Genomic DNA, 16,825 nt, shown 5'->3' on the forward strand with positions numbered 1-16,825 from the left:
TCTCTCTGCAGAATGACTGACTGTTTCTGTCGGCTGTGATTTAAAGTTGTTCTTCACTCGATTGTGTTTGTGGGGTTTTGATTTTGATCTGGATCGAGAGATTTTCGGCTATGAAATGTGTTGCGTTCAAGTCCTGCTCGTAAAGTCCGTCCTCTGGGACTCCCAGGATGTCTGCTGAGCTGTGTTGAACTATATTTAGCAGGTGGTTTGTTTGTTTTGTTGTAGGTTCATGATGTTTTGATGGTTTTAGGTCATAGGTATCAAACTCATTCCACAAAGGGCCATGTGGCTGCAGGTTTTCATTCCAACCAAGCAGGAGCACACCAGGCTGGACTCATTTAATCAGTTGAACTCACTCTTCAGTCAGCTGATTGGTGTGCATGTGGGCTCCTGCTTGGTTGGAATGAAAACCTGCAGCCACATGGCCCTTTGTGGAATGAGTTTGACATGCCTGCTTTAGGTGAATTTCATGTGTTTAAACCTGCATTACCGAGGTTTGGCCACTTGGGGGCAGCGCAACAAACTGGAAATCTAACTTCTCACATCTGTTTATAGGTTGTGGCGAACATGTTAGCAAACAGATGCCTTCTTCCACTTCCCTACATCCCATCTATAGAGGCAGTAGTTACTGTTGGGGTTCCTCAGGGGTCTATTGTTCATCCTTTATAGTTTTAGTTTGGTTAAATCTGACACACGAGATCTGACATCCAGCAGACACAGAGAAACATGATCATCATATTAACTGTGTCAATAATTACCTGTGGGGTTCCTCAGGGCTCCGTTTGTGATCTATTATATTTATATGATGTATGATTCACATGCTAACACATAACAGAACAGGTTGATAACACCTTCAACAAATTACCAAATTATATTGTGTTTACTGATCCGACACCTCTGTAGTTTACTAAAACAACGTAGTAAAGGTTCAGATTAGGCATGGGATGATAACCGTGTTCAAGGTATACCGCGACATGAAAAGTCACGATAACCGAAACCGCCTAATTTTGTGTCATACCGTTCCTGAGGTATGAGCTGTTTTTAGTCTGGTCAAAGACAGAAAGTGCTGGTCAGAAATCCCTCAGGTGGAGCAGCTGCAGCGTAGAGTATCACGACCCCTCACACTGTCATTACAGATTCAGATTAAATTAACATGTCTGTCTTTATTTTCCTTCCTTTTAGGAACATTTTACATCTGTAATCACAATACCGCCATATCGTGAAACCGTGATATTTTTACTTATGGTTATCATACCGCCACAATCTCATACCGGCCCATGCCTAGTTCAGATGTAGTTCTAATGACAACAAAAATACAACACATCTAGTTTAACAATAGAACAAAACGGTCTGTTCATCATCTGTGTTTTCAGAGTGTTTCAACCATTCTTGAAGTGAAACTATTATCAATGGTTTTTGGGCACTATTGGTTCTGCAGAAACAGCTGAAAACACAACGTCTGACTTATTATCAGCTTATAAAGTAGTTGTGACGACGTTATCATCCCACTGATAAAGTCAATAATCACTTGTGGAGTTCCTCAGGGTTCTAGTCTTGGTCCTTTATAGTTTTGATTTGGTTAAAGCTAAATTTAGGTTTGTTTGTTTGTAACAGAACAAGCTGTAAATACATCTGACATGTTATCAGCTTATAAAGTAGTTGTGACGACGTTATCATCCTACTGATAAAGTCAATAATCACTTGTGGAGTTCCTCAGGGTTCTAGTCTTGGTCCTTTATAATTTCAGCTTCATTACTCTCCTTTTAGCTCTGGTTTGGACTCCATCAGCTCATGAGGGAAATATCTGTTCTACTAGTGTACAGTGGGCTCATCAGCAGGTTTGAAGAGAATCATAACAAACAAAATACAAACAGGCAGCTTTGGTAAGAAAGAAAAGACTCCAGTGAAGACTCCAGCAGGTACAGGTGACCTCAGGTTGCTGCACATCGTCATGGTGACCTCTGTTGTTGTTGTTGTTGTCTCTACACCTGCAGCCTGAAGCGACAGTCTGCCGCTGGCTACGGCTTCCAGCGCAAAGCTACGGTCTCCAGGTACCAACAGCTGCAGGGATCCAGCGCTAAAGTTCACCTGCTGCTGCTGCCAGCGTTCAATCACCTGATTATTATACGTTAACACGCCATCCGCCATTAAACAAGCGGCATCTCCATCTAAAGCTCATCAGCAGTATCATGAGTGGTTTTCTTTTTTCAGCGTAACCACGGCAGCAGAAACATAATGTCATTATCTGACTAACACGCTGAGTCTGTCATAACCGGCTCTGAAGGATGAAAGTCTAGCTGTCACTTCTTTGCTGGAGCTTTACTTTAAAAATCTGCTGTTTGTTCATGAAGGTGAATTTTGGGCTTTCTTGGGTTTCTCTGACGTTAGCCTGCTTTTCTTTTCACTTCTATCGCATTCATCTGCTTCTCTGATTACAGCTCACACTAACTTCTGTGTATCATTTGTAATTTCATGTGTTTTTAATGTAATTACAAAGGTGTGATATTCTTTGATTTGGTGATCAGCAGGTTTAATGATCTCTTTATGTTGAGGTTAAAACAGGCTTATATTAGATTTTTTAGACATATTTTATTTTTATAGCATTTCAGTAACTATACTTGAAAGTTAGAACCAGAGCTGCAAAGATACTCAGTTTACTGTCATGTAAGGAGCTTCAAATCCTCACATTTCAATTGTTCGACAATCTGATTAATCTAATAACTGCAGCTCTAGTTTACCTACCCTAACCCTATTGCAGCTTATTTCTGTACAAATTTCTAGTTTAACTATTGAAACACAAGATTCAGCTGCAGAAAACAAAGAAAAGTTGCATGAAAAAGTTTCACATGTAACAAAAGACAGAGATAAAGAGATAGCAGAGCAGAGGAGGGTCAGATCTGTAATAATAATATAATAAAGATGATGATGATGATGATGATGATGATGATGCAGGGACCGCAGTGCAGGAACTCTTCATGCAGCTCTGAATAATCACATTTTGATGATATTTTTCGTCCCTCTATCAGCCAATACATTCAGCCTCCTGCCATGCATCAGGCTCCACAAGCCCCGCCCCCACAGCATTACCAGCCAATGCCGCAGCAGCCCCCCCCACAGCACTACCAGCAGCCCCCCCCACACCACTACCAGCAGCCCCCCACGCAGCACTACCAGCAGCCCCCCATGCAGCAGGCGCCCCCCACCCAGCAGAGCTCCATTCAGATCCCCGTCGGCTCCGCCCCCCCTCCCAAGGTGGTCAGCACGGCCTGCATCTACCCCTCCCAGCCAGGTGACGATGTGATGATGTCAAATGAGGCTTTTCCACTATACAGTTCTGGCTCGATTCGACTCCACTAGGGATAGTTCCTGGTACCTGGTACTTTTTTAGCACCTGCTCTGCTGAGGGTCCAAGCGAGCCGAGCCGATACTAAATGTGATGTCATCAGACTGCCGGCCTCTGATTGGTCAGAGAGTCACTTGAAGAGTCATGAGCCGTCCCACACAAGAATCAAAGCCGGCATTTTTAAATACCAACAACAGCGTTACAGCGATTGGTTTCTCTTCTCTTGCTTTGTGTGAGACAGAAAGACACATACAGCAGCAAGTACACCATCGCCTCCATGTCCTCCATTGGTTATGTGTTTGTGTTTAACACAGCGTTGCTATGACAACCCCGCTCACGTTGAGGAGGTTCCTGGTACCAAACCGAATAGAGCCGAGTAGAGCTAGAACTCTATAGTGGAAAAGCACCAATAGTAATTACCTGTTTGAAACCCCGGGTCACATGTGACATCATCAATGTTTTTTCCCGCCTCCAGCTCCGGCTCCAGCTCCAGCCCCCCCCCAGCCCCGCCCTGCAGCCGCCGCCCCCCCTGCCCCCCCCGCGGCCCCGGCTGCTGGCGACTCCTCCAACCGCCCCCCCTGGGTGACCGACACCAACTTCGCCGATAAGTACGACCCCGGCAAGATAACCTCCACCTCTATAAAGATGCAGCCGCTGCCCCAGGGCGCCCCCCCTCCTCCTGCATACATCCCCAACACCGCCGCCCCCCACCCAAACCCCGCCCACCCAATGCACAACCCCTCCCACCCCACTCCCAGCCCCGCCCCCATCACCCCCAGTCCTGCCCCGTTCCCTCCTGTAGCGAGGGGCGTGGCTCAGAGGGCGGAGAGGTTTGCAGCCGGCAGCCGTACCCCTCTGTGTGGAGCCTGCAACAACATCATCAGGTACTGAAAGTCACATCAGTAATACAGCACATGATAGTAGTAATAAGAGTGTTGTATAACCTATTGAACCTCTTGTTGTTGCTGTTCGTCTTCAGGGGCCCCTTCCTGGTGGCCCTGGGCCGCTCCTGGCACCCGGAGGAGTTTAACTGTCACTACTGTAACACGTCTCTGGCTGAGGTCAGCTTCGTGGAGGAACAGAACAGCGTTTACTGCGAGAACTGCTACGAGGAGTTCTTCGCCCCAACCTGCGCCCGCTGCAACACCAAGATCATGGGGGTGAGATGCTCCACCTGTCCAACTATCCTACTGTACACCTGTCTACCTGTCCAACTATCCTACTGTAAACCTGTCCAACTATCCTACTGTACTGTGCAAGAAAAATCCATTATGTGTTTAAATTAGGGCTGTCAAACGATTAATTTTTTTAATCGAGATTAATCGCAGTTTCCATAGTTAATCACAATTAATGGCGTTTTGAATTGCATGTTTAAAATCCTGTTATTTTCCATTTGAAGGCAGTTTTAAGCCCATAATGTAAAGCATTTCTTACCAGAGTGTCTTAACTGGGAATCAATCACGGCTCTGCTGCGACTCCCACACTCCAAAATGGTCCTTTGGTGGAGCTGAGGCTGGCTTGGCTGCACCTGGGTGTTTAGCGTGGAGGTGCTAACTCAAACTCCACGTACTCCGGTGGTAGTTAAACTCCGTTTGACACAGGTTGCATTTTACTTTTGACTTGTCAACTGAAGCGTCTGGAAGTGTTTTAAAGTTAAACAAGCCGTTCAAAAGTCCAGTAGCTCTCTTACTTTCCATCAGCGCGGTAGGCTTACTGCAGGAGGCCACTTCAAAGCATAGCGCTACAGCTAGAGGAGCCGTCTACGGGGGAGTAGAAGGGACAAAAAGGCTTGCAACATTAAAATGCGATAAAAAAAATTAACGCGTTATGGATTGCATTAATCTAAGTTAACGCTGACAGCCCTAGTTTAAATGTTTAAATGATTTGTGGATTCTGTCTCTGACTCGTGATGTTACAGGAAGTGATGCACGCTCTGCGGCAGACGTGGCACACCACCTGCTTTGTGTGCGCGGCCTGCGGCAAAGCCTTCGGAAACAGCCTGTTCCACATGGAGGACGGAGAGCCGTACTGTGAGAAAGGTAATAACTCACACCCGTGACGCCTTTCCCCTTCACAGACAGCTGACGTTAAACTGACAGAATGAACCTGAACTGTCTCCGTCTCTCTCAGATTACATCGCACTGTTCAGCACTAAGTGTCATGGCTGCGACTTCCCAGTTGAAGCTGGTGATAAATTCATCGAGGCTCTGGGTCACACCTGGCACGACACCTGCTTCGTCTGTGCGGTAAGAGACACACACACACACACGCACACACACACACACACACACACACACATCCTGTCAACTCCAACAGTGAAAGTTTAAACAGGAAAGATGTTGATTCTATTATTGAAGATGGTTTTGGTTTCATGTGTCCAGATTTCTGTCTCCGAGGTTTCTGCTCCCACTTAAGAAGGAATTTAGTTTACTGTTCTTGATTTATTCAGACCTGCTTCCTATAAGAGTTCATTCACACCAGACCAGTAATTTACATCTCCTGGTGGAATCGAGCTTGTTGGCGAGCTGCTGTAATCTGACGCAACACAGAACCATCTGAGAAGTCGACAATATGACCACATGTATTCATTTACAGTCTCAGATGTTTTCAGCTCTTCAGTGACATTTAAGTCACGATTCGTACATCATCATTTATTCACTGTTGACATTTCACTTTGTTGCCTTTTAGAGATATGCTCATTCCTAAGTTTCTAGATGGAAATGTGTAAAATAATAAGCAGATGGAAACACTTTGATGTTCCACTGAATTAGGGCTGGGTCTCAGTACTCGATACCTTTAAGGCAGAGGTCTCTACGCTCATGGAGAGCTGCTGCCCTGCATGTTTCATGTATCTCCTCACTCCAACACATCTGATTCTAAAAATGAACTTGTTATCAGGCAGCTGCAGCTTGTCAAAGGCTTGATAATGAGTTCATTATTAGAGTAGGGAGATACCTAAAACATGCAGGGCAGTAGCTCTCCAGAAGCAGAGTTAGAGACCACTGCTTTAAAGTATCGACCAAAATAAATCGATACCAAGCAGTATGGAAACATCGCCCATCAATCGATACCTGTAATCAATCCTTTATTAACCTAGAGTTGGAAAATATGACTATTTGTGTGGACTTGCTCACAGCCAATCAATGCAGGTGTTCTTGGATTTAATGTGATGTGATTGGCCCACTGCCACAGCAGCTACGACCCGTCTGTGGTGGTGAAGTCGTGATGAATTTGAGTTAGATGCCTCCTAAACGCTCTAAAGTGAGGCTACACACACTGTTACACACAATAAAAGAATGATGGATATCTAATGAATACCAAATCCAGTCTCAAGTGTTTGAACTCAAACGTAGATTTAATGACCTTTGAGACCCCTGAACCAAAATCTACCAACAGTTCATGCAGATAAAAGCTTCTCTTCTTTAAAGACAGTCATTAATATTCCTCAGTAGAAATCTGCAGTTTGAGATGTTTGGCGTCAAAGATGAGCTGCACAAGGTCCCGGTGATCGCAGCTTTGCCAATGAAATGATTCGTTTTTGGGTCAAACTTGTCATTAATGTTAGATTCCATTCACCTCCATTGTAAAGAAGAAGAGACAGAAATCTCAAACCTGGGCAAACAAACCCAAAGTATCTGCATGTAGAGATTCAACCAGCGAGGAAATGTTTTTTCTGTTATTTGAGTGAATTGAACCTTTAAAATGTTTGTTCCGATGTGACAGTCGTGATTAAATATCTGATCTGATTGCAGGTTTGCCATGTGAACCTTGAGGGCCAACCTTTCTACTCAAAGAAAGACAAACCTCTGTGCAAGAAGCACGCTCACGCCATCAACGTGTAGACCCGCCCCCCTGACAGGAGGAGGAGGGGGGGGGGGGTGACTGAAGCGACACTGACACTGCCACCAACAACTTTTACAAATGTGTGAAAACACTCTTTATGGAAATTACACTTTTGGTTTGAGACTTTATTTTGGTGCATTAATATTAATGTTAAAAACGACGCTGCCTGTTTTCTGTCGTCCTCACTTTGTTTCAACGTACTGTCGTTTTTCTTTTTCTCATGTTTTCTACCAGAAACTCTTCATGTGTTCGATGTGACCGCTGTGCTGCTCAGTTCAGACACGGAGCCGCTAGCTCGGAGTCTGCAGAGCGGAACAAAGATCACTTTAAAATGTTTAAACCTGCAGTGCAGAACTTTAACATATAAATGATCATCATCAGCAAACGAGTTCACACAACGCTGATGAAGCCGATCAAACCTCACAAACCTCTGGATGATGTCATACTGAGGACGCTCCATCATGAACAGGCAGACTTCTTCTACTGACTTCTAACTTCCTGTTAAAATACTTACAAATATTGAATCGTGTTGCTGTCCTCTTTCCAAATGTTATCAGACCGAATGGATCGATGGCTCAAATCTATTTATCTGCCTTTTTACAGCCAACAGTAGAAATGGAGTCGACTGTTTTTGTAATTCCTCTCACGGCCAGAAGGGGGAGACAAAAGTCCTGAACTTCAGCTTTAATTATCATTTAAAAAAAAATTAATTGATAGTGCATAACAATTTAAAACAAGCATAATAATAAATGATAGTAATATAATGATAGTAATAAAATAAATAAAGTTCATATGTTTTTCTTTATTCTATCTTTAAATGATGAAATAGCGAAGTATAGATAGATAGATAGATAATTGTAGTAATTTGGGTTACAGCAGATACATTCACACGTAACATTACAGAGAAACATCTCTAACTATCAAATGGAAAATAATAAAAAACGTGTTACTAAAAATACCCCAAAGTTGTACTAATAAAACAAATATATGTGTATATATGTAATAAATAATAATAAAATACTCAGTGTGCAAAAAGTGCCAGTAAAAGTGCTCTTATATATCTATATATCTAAATATAATCTAAAATTATTTGTGATTCTATTTAAAATTTTACTTTTTATTTTATTATTTAAAGAGAAGAAAATAGAAGAAAATGCTTTTATTAAATTATTACAAAGTAAATTAAATTTATTTTTATTCCCAAATGACATTGTTGATACATTTATTCATAATTATCTCTATCATTATCATCATTATTATAATTATTATTTATTTAAACTATCATTATTATAAGTTACAAATGTAGTTGAAATAACACTGAGAAAGTCTATAATCTATATATAATCTAAAATATATTCATATCTGATGTATCTCAGTTAAAGTGCCTGTTTTGTCTTGTTTAGATATTTTAACACCACTTTAATCTTTCATTAAATTAATTTAATTAACACTTGATTCAGCGCTGCCGTGTAAAACGTTTCGCCCGTAGAAACTAAAACCTGACCGAACATTTGATTCAACAAACTGAACTGAGCAGCAGAGCAGCACATGAAGAAGAAGAAGCCTTATCTGAAGCGTGTCTGAAGCGTGTTAGAAATGTCTGACTGGCAGTGAATGCAACACGAATGTTTTTAGGAAACCAGGTGACACGTTCACTGACCTCCTTCCTGCAGGTTCACCTGAGAGCTCCAACATGAAAACACAAATCCAGCTGTAGAAGTAAAAAAAGTCACAACAGCAAAACTCTAAATATGATGCCGTTTCTCTTTCTAATGAAACAGGAAGTGTGTTCATAATGGAACAGGAAGTGTGTTTATAATGAAACAGGAAGTGTGTTTCCAGGTGAACCTGCTCAGGTGAGGCAGCTGCAGGTGTTGACGGTGTTTAGCTACTAATCCTTCTTTAACTTCACACATACAGTAGGTTTTACTATGCAACAGATAACCTTGAATATCATATTTATTGACTATTTTTGACGTGTGATATTTATTTTAAAAGCTAATATATCGTCACTGCTGCATTCGGTGCTCATCAAATGATTAGTTTGATTCTTTTTCGTGTTAGTTTTGGGGAACGTTTGGCATCACAAAATGTATTATGAGTGTTTTTTTTTGTGTTTTGTAATTATTCTGTAAATGTCTGTCCTGAACTGTAAGAGCTTGAATGTTTATTACAGTACAAAAAGCCGTTTCATGGCTTCGTTCATGGCTCCGTTCATGGCTCCGTTTATGGCTACGTTCATGGCTCCGTTCACGGCTCCATTCATGGCTCCGTTCATGGCTCCGTTCACACTGATGTTTCTTTCTTTCTTTTCTTTTCTTTTTATGACTATTATCCAAAAAAAATTAAGCAAAAAAAAAGTCCTAAAAGATTATATTTTATGTTTCGCTCACAAGATAAAAAAACTAAAAAATCTAAAAAAGACTTTTTTGGCTCCATAGATAAAACGTACATCCCTTAAAGATACAAGGCAACAGTCACACATGAATAAATGACGTATTATTACTTTTACCTTTGCAAAAATAAGATCAAGTAATTCAAATTTTATGATGTAACTGTTTTACAGACTCGGACGCCGTCATGTTTCATCATATAAAACTCATTATTTGATGCTACTCTTGGCTGGTACGCTACCAAACTGACTCTAAAGTGGAAACAGAAGACTCTTTTACTTCAGCTTATCATTATGAGGTAAATGTTGAGTAATGACACCATCAGCGTTTAAACCATAGATGTATAAAGAAATCTGGATACAGAGTTGGAGGCGGGGCCCCATTCATTCCTATCAAAGCTGCTTCGTAGCACATGAAGCAACAAAAAAAGACACTTTGCTGTAAAGAAATACCCGAATAAAAACATACTGAGCACCCTGAGTCCATGGAGCGTGCTCAGTAGAGACTTCTGTCGTCCTCGACCACTAACTTCTATTTTAACCCATTTAAGGCGTGAAAGCATTACCGCATTTCTACCATTAAAACCGGGGGAGCTGTTGCGTAATGCTACCATTAAAGCCAGGAAAGTGGATACGTACGACGGATTATTAGGGCCACACATTATGATGATATGATGCTGATGTGCCAAAAGATGAAGTATCTCCTTGTTTGTGAAACCTATCCTAAAGTACACCTCCACAAAATCCTCCACGGCCCTCATTTTACCAACTCTAAAACAACAGGTTAGAATATTACGACTTTATTCTCATAAATTACGACTTTATTCTCGAAGTTTGTGATTTTTTTCTTCTCAATGTGGCCCTAATACTCCATCATAGATATGTCATTTTGTAATATTTGTAGTTTCTTCCACCTGTTTTCTGGTCTCTTGGCCGATGTAATGCCTCAGAATATACACATGGGAGTGTCGCAATGAGTTTGTTGAATTTTTAAAAAAACTTTATTGAAGGTTTGGACAAATAAACTCAACTTCTCATGAAAGCCATACAGGTATAAGTTCTCAGCTACAAAGCCTGAGAAATCAATTATTTAATAGGCGTTTTAGGGGGTTATTTTAAAATCGCCCCATAGGTTTTACAGGTTTAGGCCTAAATGTGTTAACCCTCCAGATAACTTAAAATCATGCAGCTCTTCATCAATCATTTATCTGCTGATTTACGGTCGTCTCTTTCACGATGTAAGTCGGGTACGATCTCTCGGGAAACTGGTTTTCTTGCAGCAGCCTTTTCTAAAACCGGCAGTAGTGACAGTTTATTATATTCTGTAATAAGCTGACAGATGGAAGAATATTTATTATATTCAGAGTCGGTTTACGATCCTTTGTGACGGTGATGCGAACAATAATACCACCTTAAAAAAAGTCGTCTGTTTTCACTTTAAGAGGACGTAGTTTTGATCTGCGTTAGGTTAAGAAAAAACACTATGGAAGGAATTTCCTGCTCAAACTTTTAAAGGAACTTTGTGATTTGTTTTAACTCAGATTTTAAACATTGCCTTTTGTTAGTAGAGAGAAGTTGCAGGTGTTTCCCATTCACCTTAATGTTGGTTGTACATGTGATTTAACGCCATCTGGTGGCCAATTAGAGGAACTGCAACTAAAGAAGTCTGATCCAATTTAGATCTTTTGTTTTAAGTTTAATTTTTTTTTTTTTTTTTTGGTTTTTTTGGTGTGAAAAAGTAAAAACATGGAGCTCACAAAACATCTGGACTGGTTCACTTTTTATGGGTAAACTGTAGATCAGGGGTGTCAAACATGCGGCTTCCCTCCTTCCCTCCTTCCTTTTGCCTGTCTTTCCTTCCATCCCTTCTTATTTCCTTCCTTCCTTCCTTCCTTCCTTCCTTCCTTCCTACCTTTCTTACCTCCTTTTGCCTGTCTTTCCTTCCTTCCTTCCTTCCTTCCTTCCTTCCTTCCTTCCTCCCTTCCGTCCTACCTTTTGCCTGTCTTTCCTTCAATCCCTTCTTATTTCCTTCCTTCCTTCCGTCCTTCCTTCCTTCCTACCTTTCTCCCCTCCTTCCTTTTTCCTGTCTTTCCTTCTATCCCTTCTTATTTCCTTCCTTCCTTCCTTCCTTCCTTCCTTCCTTCCTTCCTTCCTTCTTTCCTTCCTTCCTTCTTTCCTTCCTTCCTTCCTTCCTTCCTCCCTTCCGTCCTACCTTTTGCCTGTCTTTCCTTCAATCCCTTCTTATTTCCTTCCTTCCTTCCTTCCTTCCACCTGTCCTTCCTTCCTTCCACCTGTCCTTCCTTCCTTCCTTCCACCTGTCCTTCCTACCTTTCTCCCCTCCTTCCTTTTGCCTGTCTTTCCTTCCCTCCCTTCTGACTTCCTTCCTTCCTTCCTTATTTCCTGTCCTTCCTACCTTTCTTCCCTCCTTCCTTTTGCCTGTCTTTCCTTCCCTCCCTTCTTATTTCCTTCCTTCCTTCCTTCCTACCTTGAATGAACATGAGACCTTTGACACCTCTGCTGTAGCTCTTGATGTTTTGTGTGAACTGAGCCTCAGATTCACTGAATACATTTTATTTTATTTCTTTGGTGTGAGCAACTCAAACGACTCCGCTGAGACGCTTCCTTTTTGCTTCTGTGGGTATAAAATGTAAAAACTAGTTCATGGTTGTTTGTGCCTTACTGCGTCACTCTGTGATCTGTTGGCTGGGTCTGACTGGCACACACACACACACACACACACACACACACTCGCTCGGCCAGTCGGACTGAGCTCGCTCGTCGTGTTGCCGGTGTACAGTTTTTACTTTTCAATATTTTATACAGTTTGTGTGAATGTGTGCATGCAGAACGTTTGTCACAGTGTGTCACAGCATGAGGATCGAGACAACGTCAGTATTAGAAAAAGAGAGAAGCGCAAAAACCTCACAGCTGAATTCATTATTAAGATGTTTGAACTGTTCTTTTTTGTTTTGGTGTAAAGGAAGGAAGGAAGGAAGGAAGGACGGAAGGAAGGAAGGAAGGATGGATTTGGTTTTTGCTGCTTCACTACGATAACGTCACATTTAGTCCTTCCTACCTTTCTTCCCTCCTTCCCTTTGCCTGTCTTTCCTTCCTTCCTTCCACCTGTCCTTCCTACCTTTCTCCCCTCCTTCCTTTTGCCTGTCTTTCCTTCCTTCCCTTCTGATTTCCTTCCTTTCTTCCCTTCCTTTCTTCTATCTGTCCTTCCTTCCTTCCTTCCACCTGTCCTTCCTACCTTTCTCCCCTCCTTCCTTTTGCCTGTCTTTCCTTCCTTCCCTTCTGATTTCCTTCCTTTCTTCCTTCCTTCCTTCCTTCCTTCCTTCCTTCCTTCCTTCCATCCTTCCTTCCTTCCTTCCTTCCTTCCTTCCTTCCTTCCACCTGTCCTTCCTACCTTTCTCCCCTCCCTCCCTTTGCCAACTGTTTTTTTTTTGGTGTAAGATAGGCAGGCAGAGAGAAGGAAGGAAGGAAGGAAGGACGGAAGGAAGGAAGGAAGGATGGATGGATGGATGGATTTGGTTTTTGCTGCTTCACTACGATAACGTCACATTTTGTGTAACAGGTTTAAAACATTTGAAGAATATAATTATGTGTTGCAAGTTAAATAAATTCAAACACTTGAAAACATTTGCTGTAAAGATGTCGTCTGTGGAAGATTATCCATGCTTTTATTTTGGTGTTTCCTGTTCGATTCTTGACTTTAGCAGCAGTCCTGGAAGCAAGGTTATATTAACTACAAGCGGAAGAAGATGGATGGATGAAAAATACTGCTTTTAAAAATCTAAAAGTTAAAGTATAGAAGTGTTGACAAAAATGTACTTTAAGTTTCCAATTTTAAAATGTTTATTAAAAAGTCTCCATTCAGTGTGAAGTTGGGACGTTAAGACGTAACCGTGTTTTACTGATCATATGAAATATTTTCCTACTTTCCTTTCCCTTCCTCCCTTCCTTCCTCCCCCCTGCCGTCTTTCCTTCTTTCCTTTCCCTTCCTCCCTTCCTCCCTCCCTCCTGCCGTCTTTCCTTCTTTCCTTTCCCTTCCTCCCTCCCTCCCTCCCTCCTGCCTTCCTTCCTTCCTCCCTTCTTTCTTTTCCTCCCTCCCTCCTGCCTCCCTTCCTTCCTCCCTCTCTCCTTTCCCTCCTTCCTTCTCCTTTCCTTCTTCCTCCCTTCCCTCCTTCCTTCTTTCTTCCTTCCTTTCCTTCCTCCCTTCCTTCCTCCCTCTGTCCTTCCTTCCTTCCTTCCTCCCTCCTTCCCTCCTTTCCTTCCATCTTCCGCCCTCCTTTCCTTCCTTCTTCCTCCCTTCCCTCCTTCCTTCCTTCCTTCCTCCTTTCCTTCCTCCCTTCCCCCCTTCCTTCCTTGACTCGAGGGCACCAGGAGGGTTAACTTAATAAAACAACTAAACTAACAGACATCATGATGAGTTCACGGCAGACAATATTTCACTTTCTGCTGTTTTCTTTCCTCTTTTTTGTCTTTTTTGAATCATCACTCAAACTTCTGCTTTCAGTCACTTCTGATAAATCTCAGGAGTTCAGTCTGAGTTACAACATCAGCACACTCCCATCATACTTCTCTCTTTATGTGTTTCATTATTCACTCTCTGACGCACTTTCCTAATTGCTTCATCCTAAAAAGTACATTCCTGTTATGGTCTTTAAACTTTGCTTCTGTGAACATGGACAGTGATATTTAAAACATTTAGATTAAAGATTATACTAAAAATCCATCCATCCATCCATCTGTCCTCTTCCGCTTCTCCAGGGTCGGGTCTCGGGGGGGCAGCATCCTAAGCAGGAAGCCCAGACTTCCCTCTCCCCAGCCACTTCGTCCAGCTCTTCCCGGGGGATCCCGAGGCGTTCCCAGGCCAGCCGAGAGACATAGTCTCTCCAGCGTGTCCTGGGTCTCCTACCGGTGGGACGGGCCCTGAACGCCTCACCAGGGAGGCCGTACTAAAAATCATTTTTACAAATCAGCCCTTAAATATAATCTCACATCATCATATACAGCAGGAGTGTCAAACATGCGGCCCGCGGGCCAGAACCGGCCCGCCGAGGGGTCCAATCTGGCCCACTTTCCTTCCTGTGTTCTTTTCCTTTCTTCCATCTGTCCTTCCTACCTTCATTCCTTTCTTCCTTCCATCTGTCCTTCCTTCCTTCCTTCTGTCCTTCCTTCCTTTCTTCCTTCCATCTATCCTCCCTCCCTATCTTCCTTCTGTCCTTCCTTCCTTCTGTCCTTCCTTCCTTCCTTTTGCCTGTCTTTCCTTCCTTCCCTTCTTATTTCCTTCCTTCCTTCCTTCCCTTCCATCTTTTTAATGATCCGGCCCACATGAGATCAAATCGTTCTGCATGTGGCCCTTTAATAAAAATGAGTTTGACACCTCTGATATACAGTGATTTATATGTTGTTTTTATCTGAATTTATTTGAATGAAAATGTGCAAAATTAACTGGAAATATCTCCTGTCCTGGTCACAAAAACAAAGTTTGAAGTATTATTATCATTATTATTATTAGAGGTAGTAGTTGTATATTGGTATTAACAGTAGTAGTAATAGTGTAATATTGGTAGTAAACCTGGTGTTGTTCCATTATCGGACAGCAGGGGGCGCCTGGGTCTCTTTTCTCTGATCACAGCAGCACTGATTGGAATCTCAAAGGAGGAAAGAAGGAAGAGCTCTCACTCTGCCTCTGTTTCAGGACACCAAAAAAAACAAGCTTGATTTCTGGTCACCCTTTTTATCTTTTCTTTGTGAAATTCAGAATGTAAAAACAGAGGTGATGTTTAGTTTAATTATAATTATAAAGGATGCAAACTTAATTAAAACACCAGCCTTCATGATGGTGATTTGTTATCGTAAAATACTTCAAACTTCAGATCAGATTTTAAATCAAGGGTGTAAAACTCATTTTCATTCAAGGGCCACAAACAGCCCAATTTGATCTAATGTGGGCCGGATCATTAAAAGGAAGGAAGGAAGGAAGGAAGGGAGGGAGGGAGGGAGGGAGGGAGGAAAAGAAGGAAGGAAGGAAGGAAAAGAAGGAAGGCAGAAAGGGAGGAAGGACAAATGGAAGGTGGGAAGGAAAGAGAAGGAGAGGGAAGGAAAGAATAAAAGTGAGGAGGGAAGAAAGAAAAGAAAGGAAAAGTTGGAAAAGAAGGCAGGAAGGAAAGATGAAAGGAAGAAAGGAATGAAGGAAGAAAGATGGAAGGGTGGGAGGAAGGACAGATGGAAGGAAGGAAGGAAGGAAGGAAGGAAGGAAGGAAGGAATGAAGGAAAAAAAGACAGGAAGGAAAGTGGGCCGAATTGGACCCCTGGGTGGGCCGGTTCTGGCACACGGGCCGTATGTTTGACACCCCTGTTTTAAATAATAACTCTATGATCAGACTTTATTTGAACAGTTTAATCATTTCTTGTGTATGAGGGTTCATTATTGTCAAAGCCTCTTTTTTCCAGAGCTTTCATCCACATCTCAGTTAGCTGTCTTTGGGATTCTTTCTTTCTTCTTTCCTTTAATCTCAACTCAAAGTCCACTCACTTGGTTTTTCCAGAGCGTTAGGGTTAGGGATGTGACTGAACACTCAGGAAAAGGCCAGTAAGTGGACCTTGAGTACAGGAGGTAAAAATCACTGAACTATAACTGAGAACAACTCGATAGAGAACAAGACATCTCTAGAAGAAGGAACGTGTCATCATTCTGTAAATACTAAAGTCATGATGATACAGATTGTCCAAGACTTGGAGGAGAACATGGAGGAGAACATGAGGAGAACAGGGAGGAGGACATGGAGAACAGGGAGGAGAACATTAGAAGTGAGGTCTCTGATTCTGCCTACAGAGTGATCCCTCCTAGCTGGTATTTGGTGTCTGATTCTGCCAACAGAGTGATCCCTCTTGGCTGGTATTTGGTCTCTGATTCTGCCTACAGAGTGATCCCTCTTGGCTGGTATTTGGTGTCTGATTCTGCCTACAGAGTGATACCTCCTGGCTGGTATTTGGTGTCTGATTCTGCCTACAGAGTGATCCCTCCTGGCTGGTATTTGGTGTCTGATTCTGCCTACAGAGTGATCCCTCCTGGCTGGTATTTGGTGTTTGATTCTGCCTACAGAGTGATCCCTCCTGGCTAGTCAGAGACGATCTGTGCAGGCTGGTATTTGCTCTCCTCCATCAAACAGCGGCCAGCGGCGGAGAGCGACGCCGAAAATATCGCACCGAACCCGGGGAGAGAAGGGACGTTACTG

The 16,825-nt window shown here is 42.5% G+C and overlaps 1 protein-coding gene across 1 annotated transcript in view; it reads left to right on the forward strand.

The window, feature by feature from the left end:
• Positions 1-7,185, forward strand: part of LOC128373179 (LIM domain-binding protein 3-like) — a 64,092-nt gene extending 56,907 nt beyond the window's left edge. Inside the window, exons 8-14 of the mRNA XM_053333473.1 lie at positions 1,995-2,051; positions 3,027-3,284; positions 3,820-4,227; positions 4,323-4,503; positions 5,262-5,382; positions 5,474-5,589; positions 7,096-7,185. Of these exons, the coding sequence (XP_053189448.1) occupies positions 1,995-2,051; positions 3,027-3,284; positions 3,820-4,227; positions 4,323-4,503; positions 5,262-5,382; positions 5,474-5,589; positions 7,096-7,185 (1,231 nt within the window). The remainder of the gene's footprint in view (positions 1-1,994; positions 2,052-3,026; positions 3,285-3,819; positions 4,228-4,322; positions 4,504-5,261; positions 5,383-5,473; positions 5,590-7,095) is intronic.
• Positions 7,186-16,825: the final 9,640 nt, after the last annotated feature.

Source organism: Scomber japonicus, chromosome 14 (assembly GCF_027409825.1).
Source record: "Scomber japonicus isolate fScoJap1 chromosome 14, fScoJap1.pri, whole genome shotgun sequence".
NCBI classification, from domain to species: domain Eukaryota; kingdom Metazoa; phylum Chordata; class Actinopteri; order Scombriformes; family Scombridae; genus Scomber; species Scomber japonicus.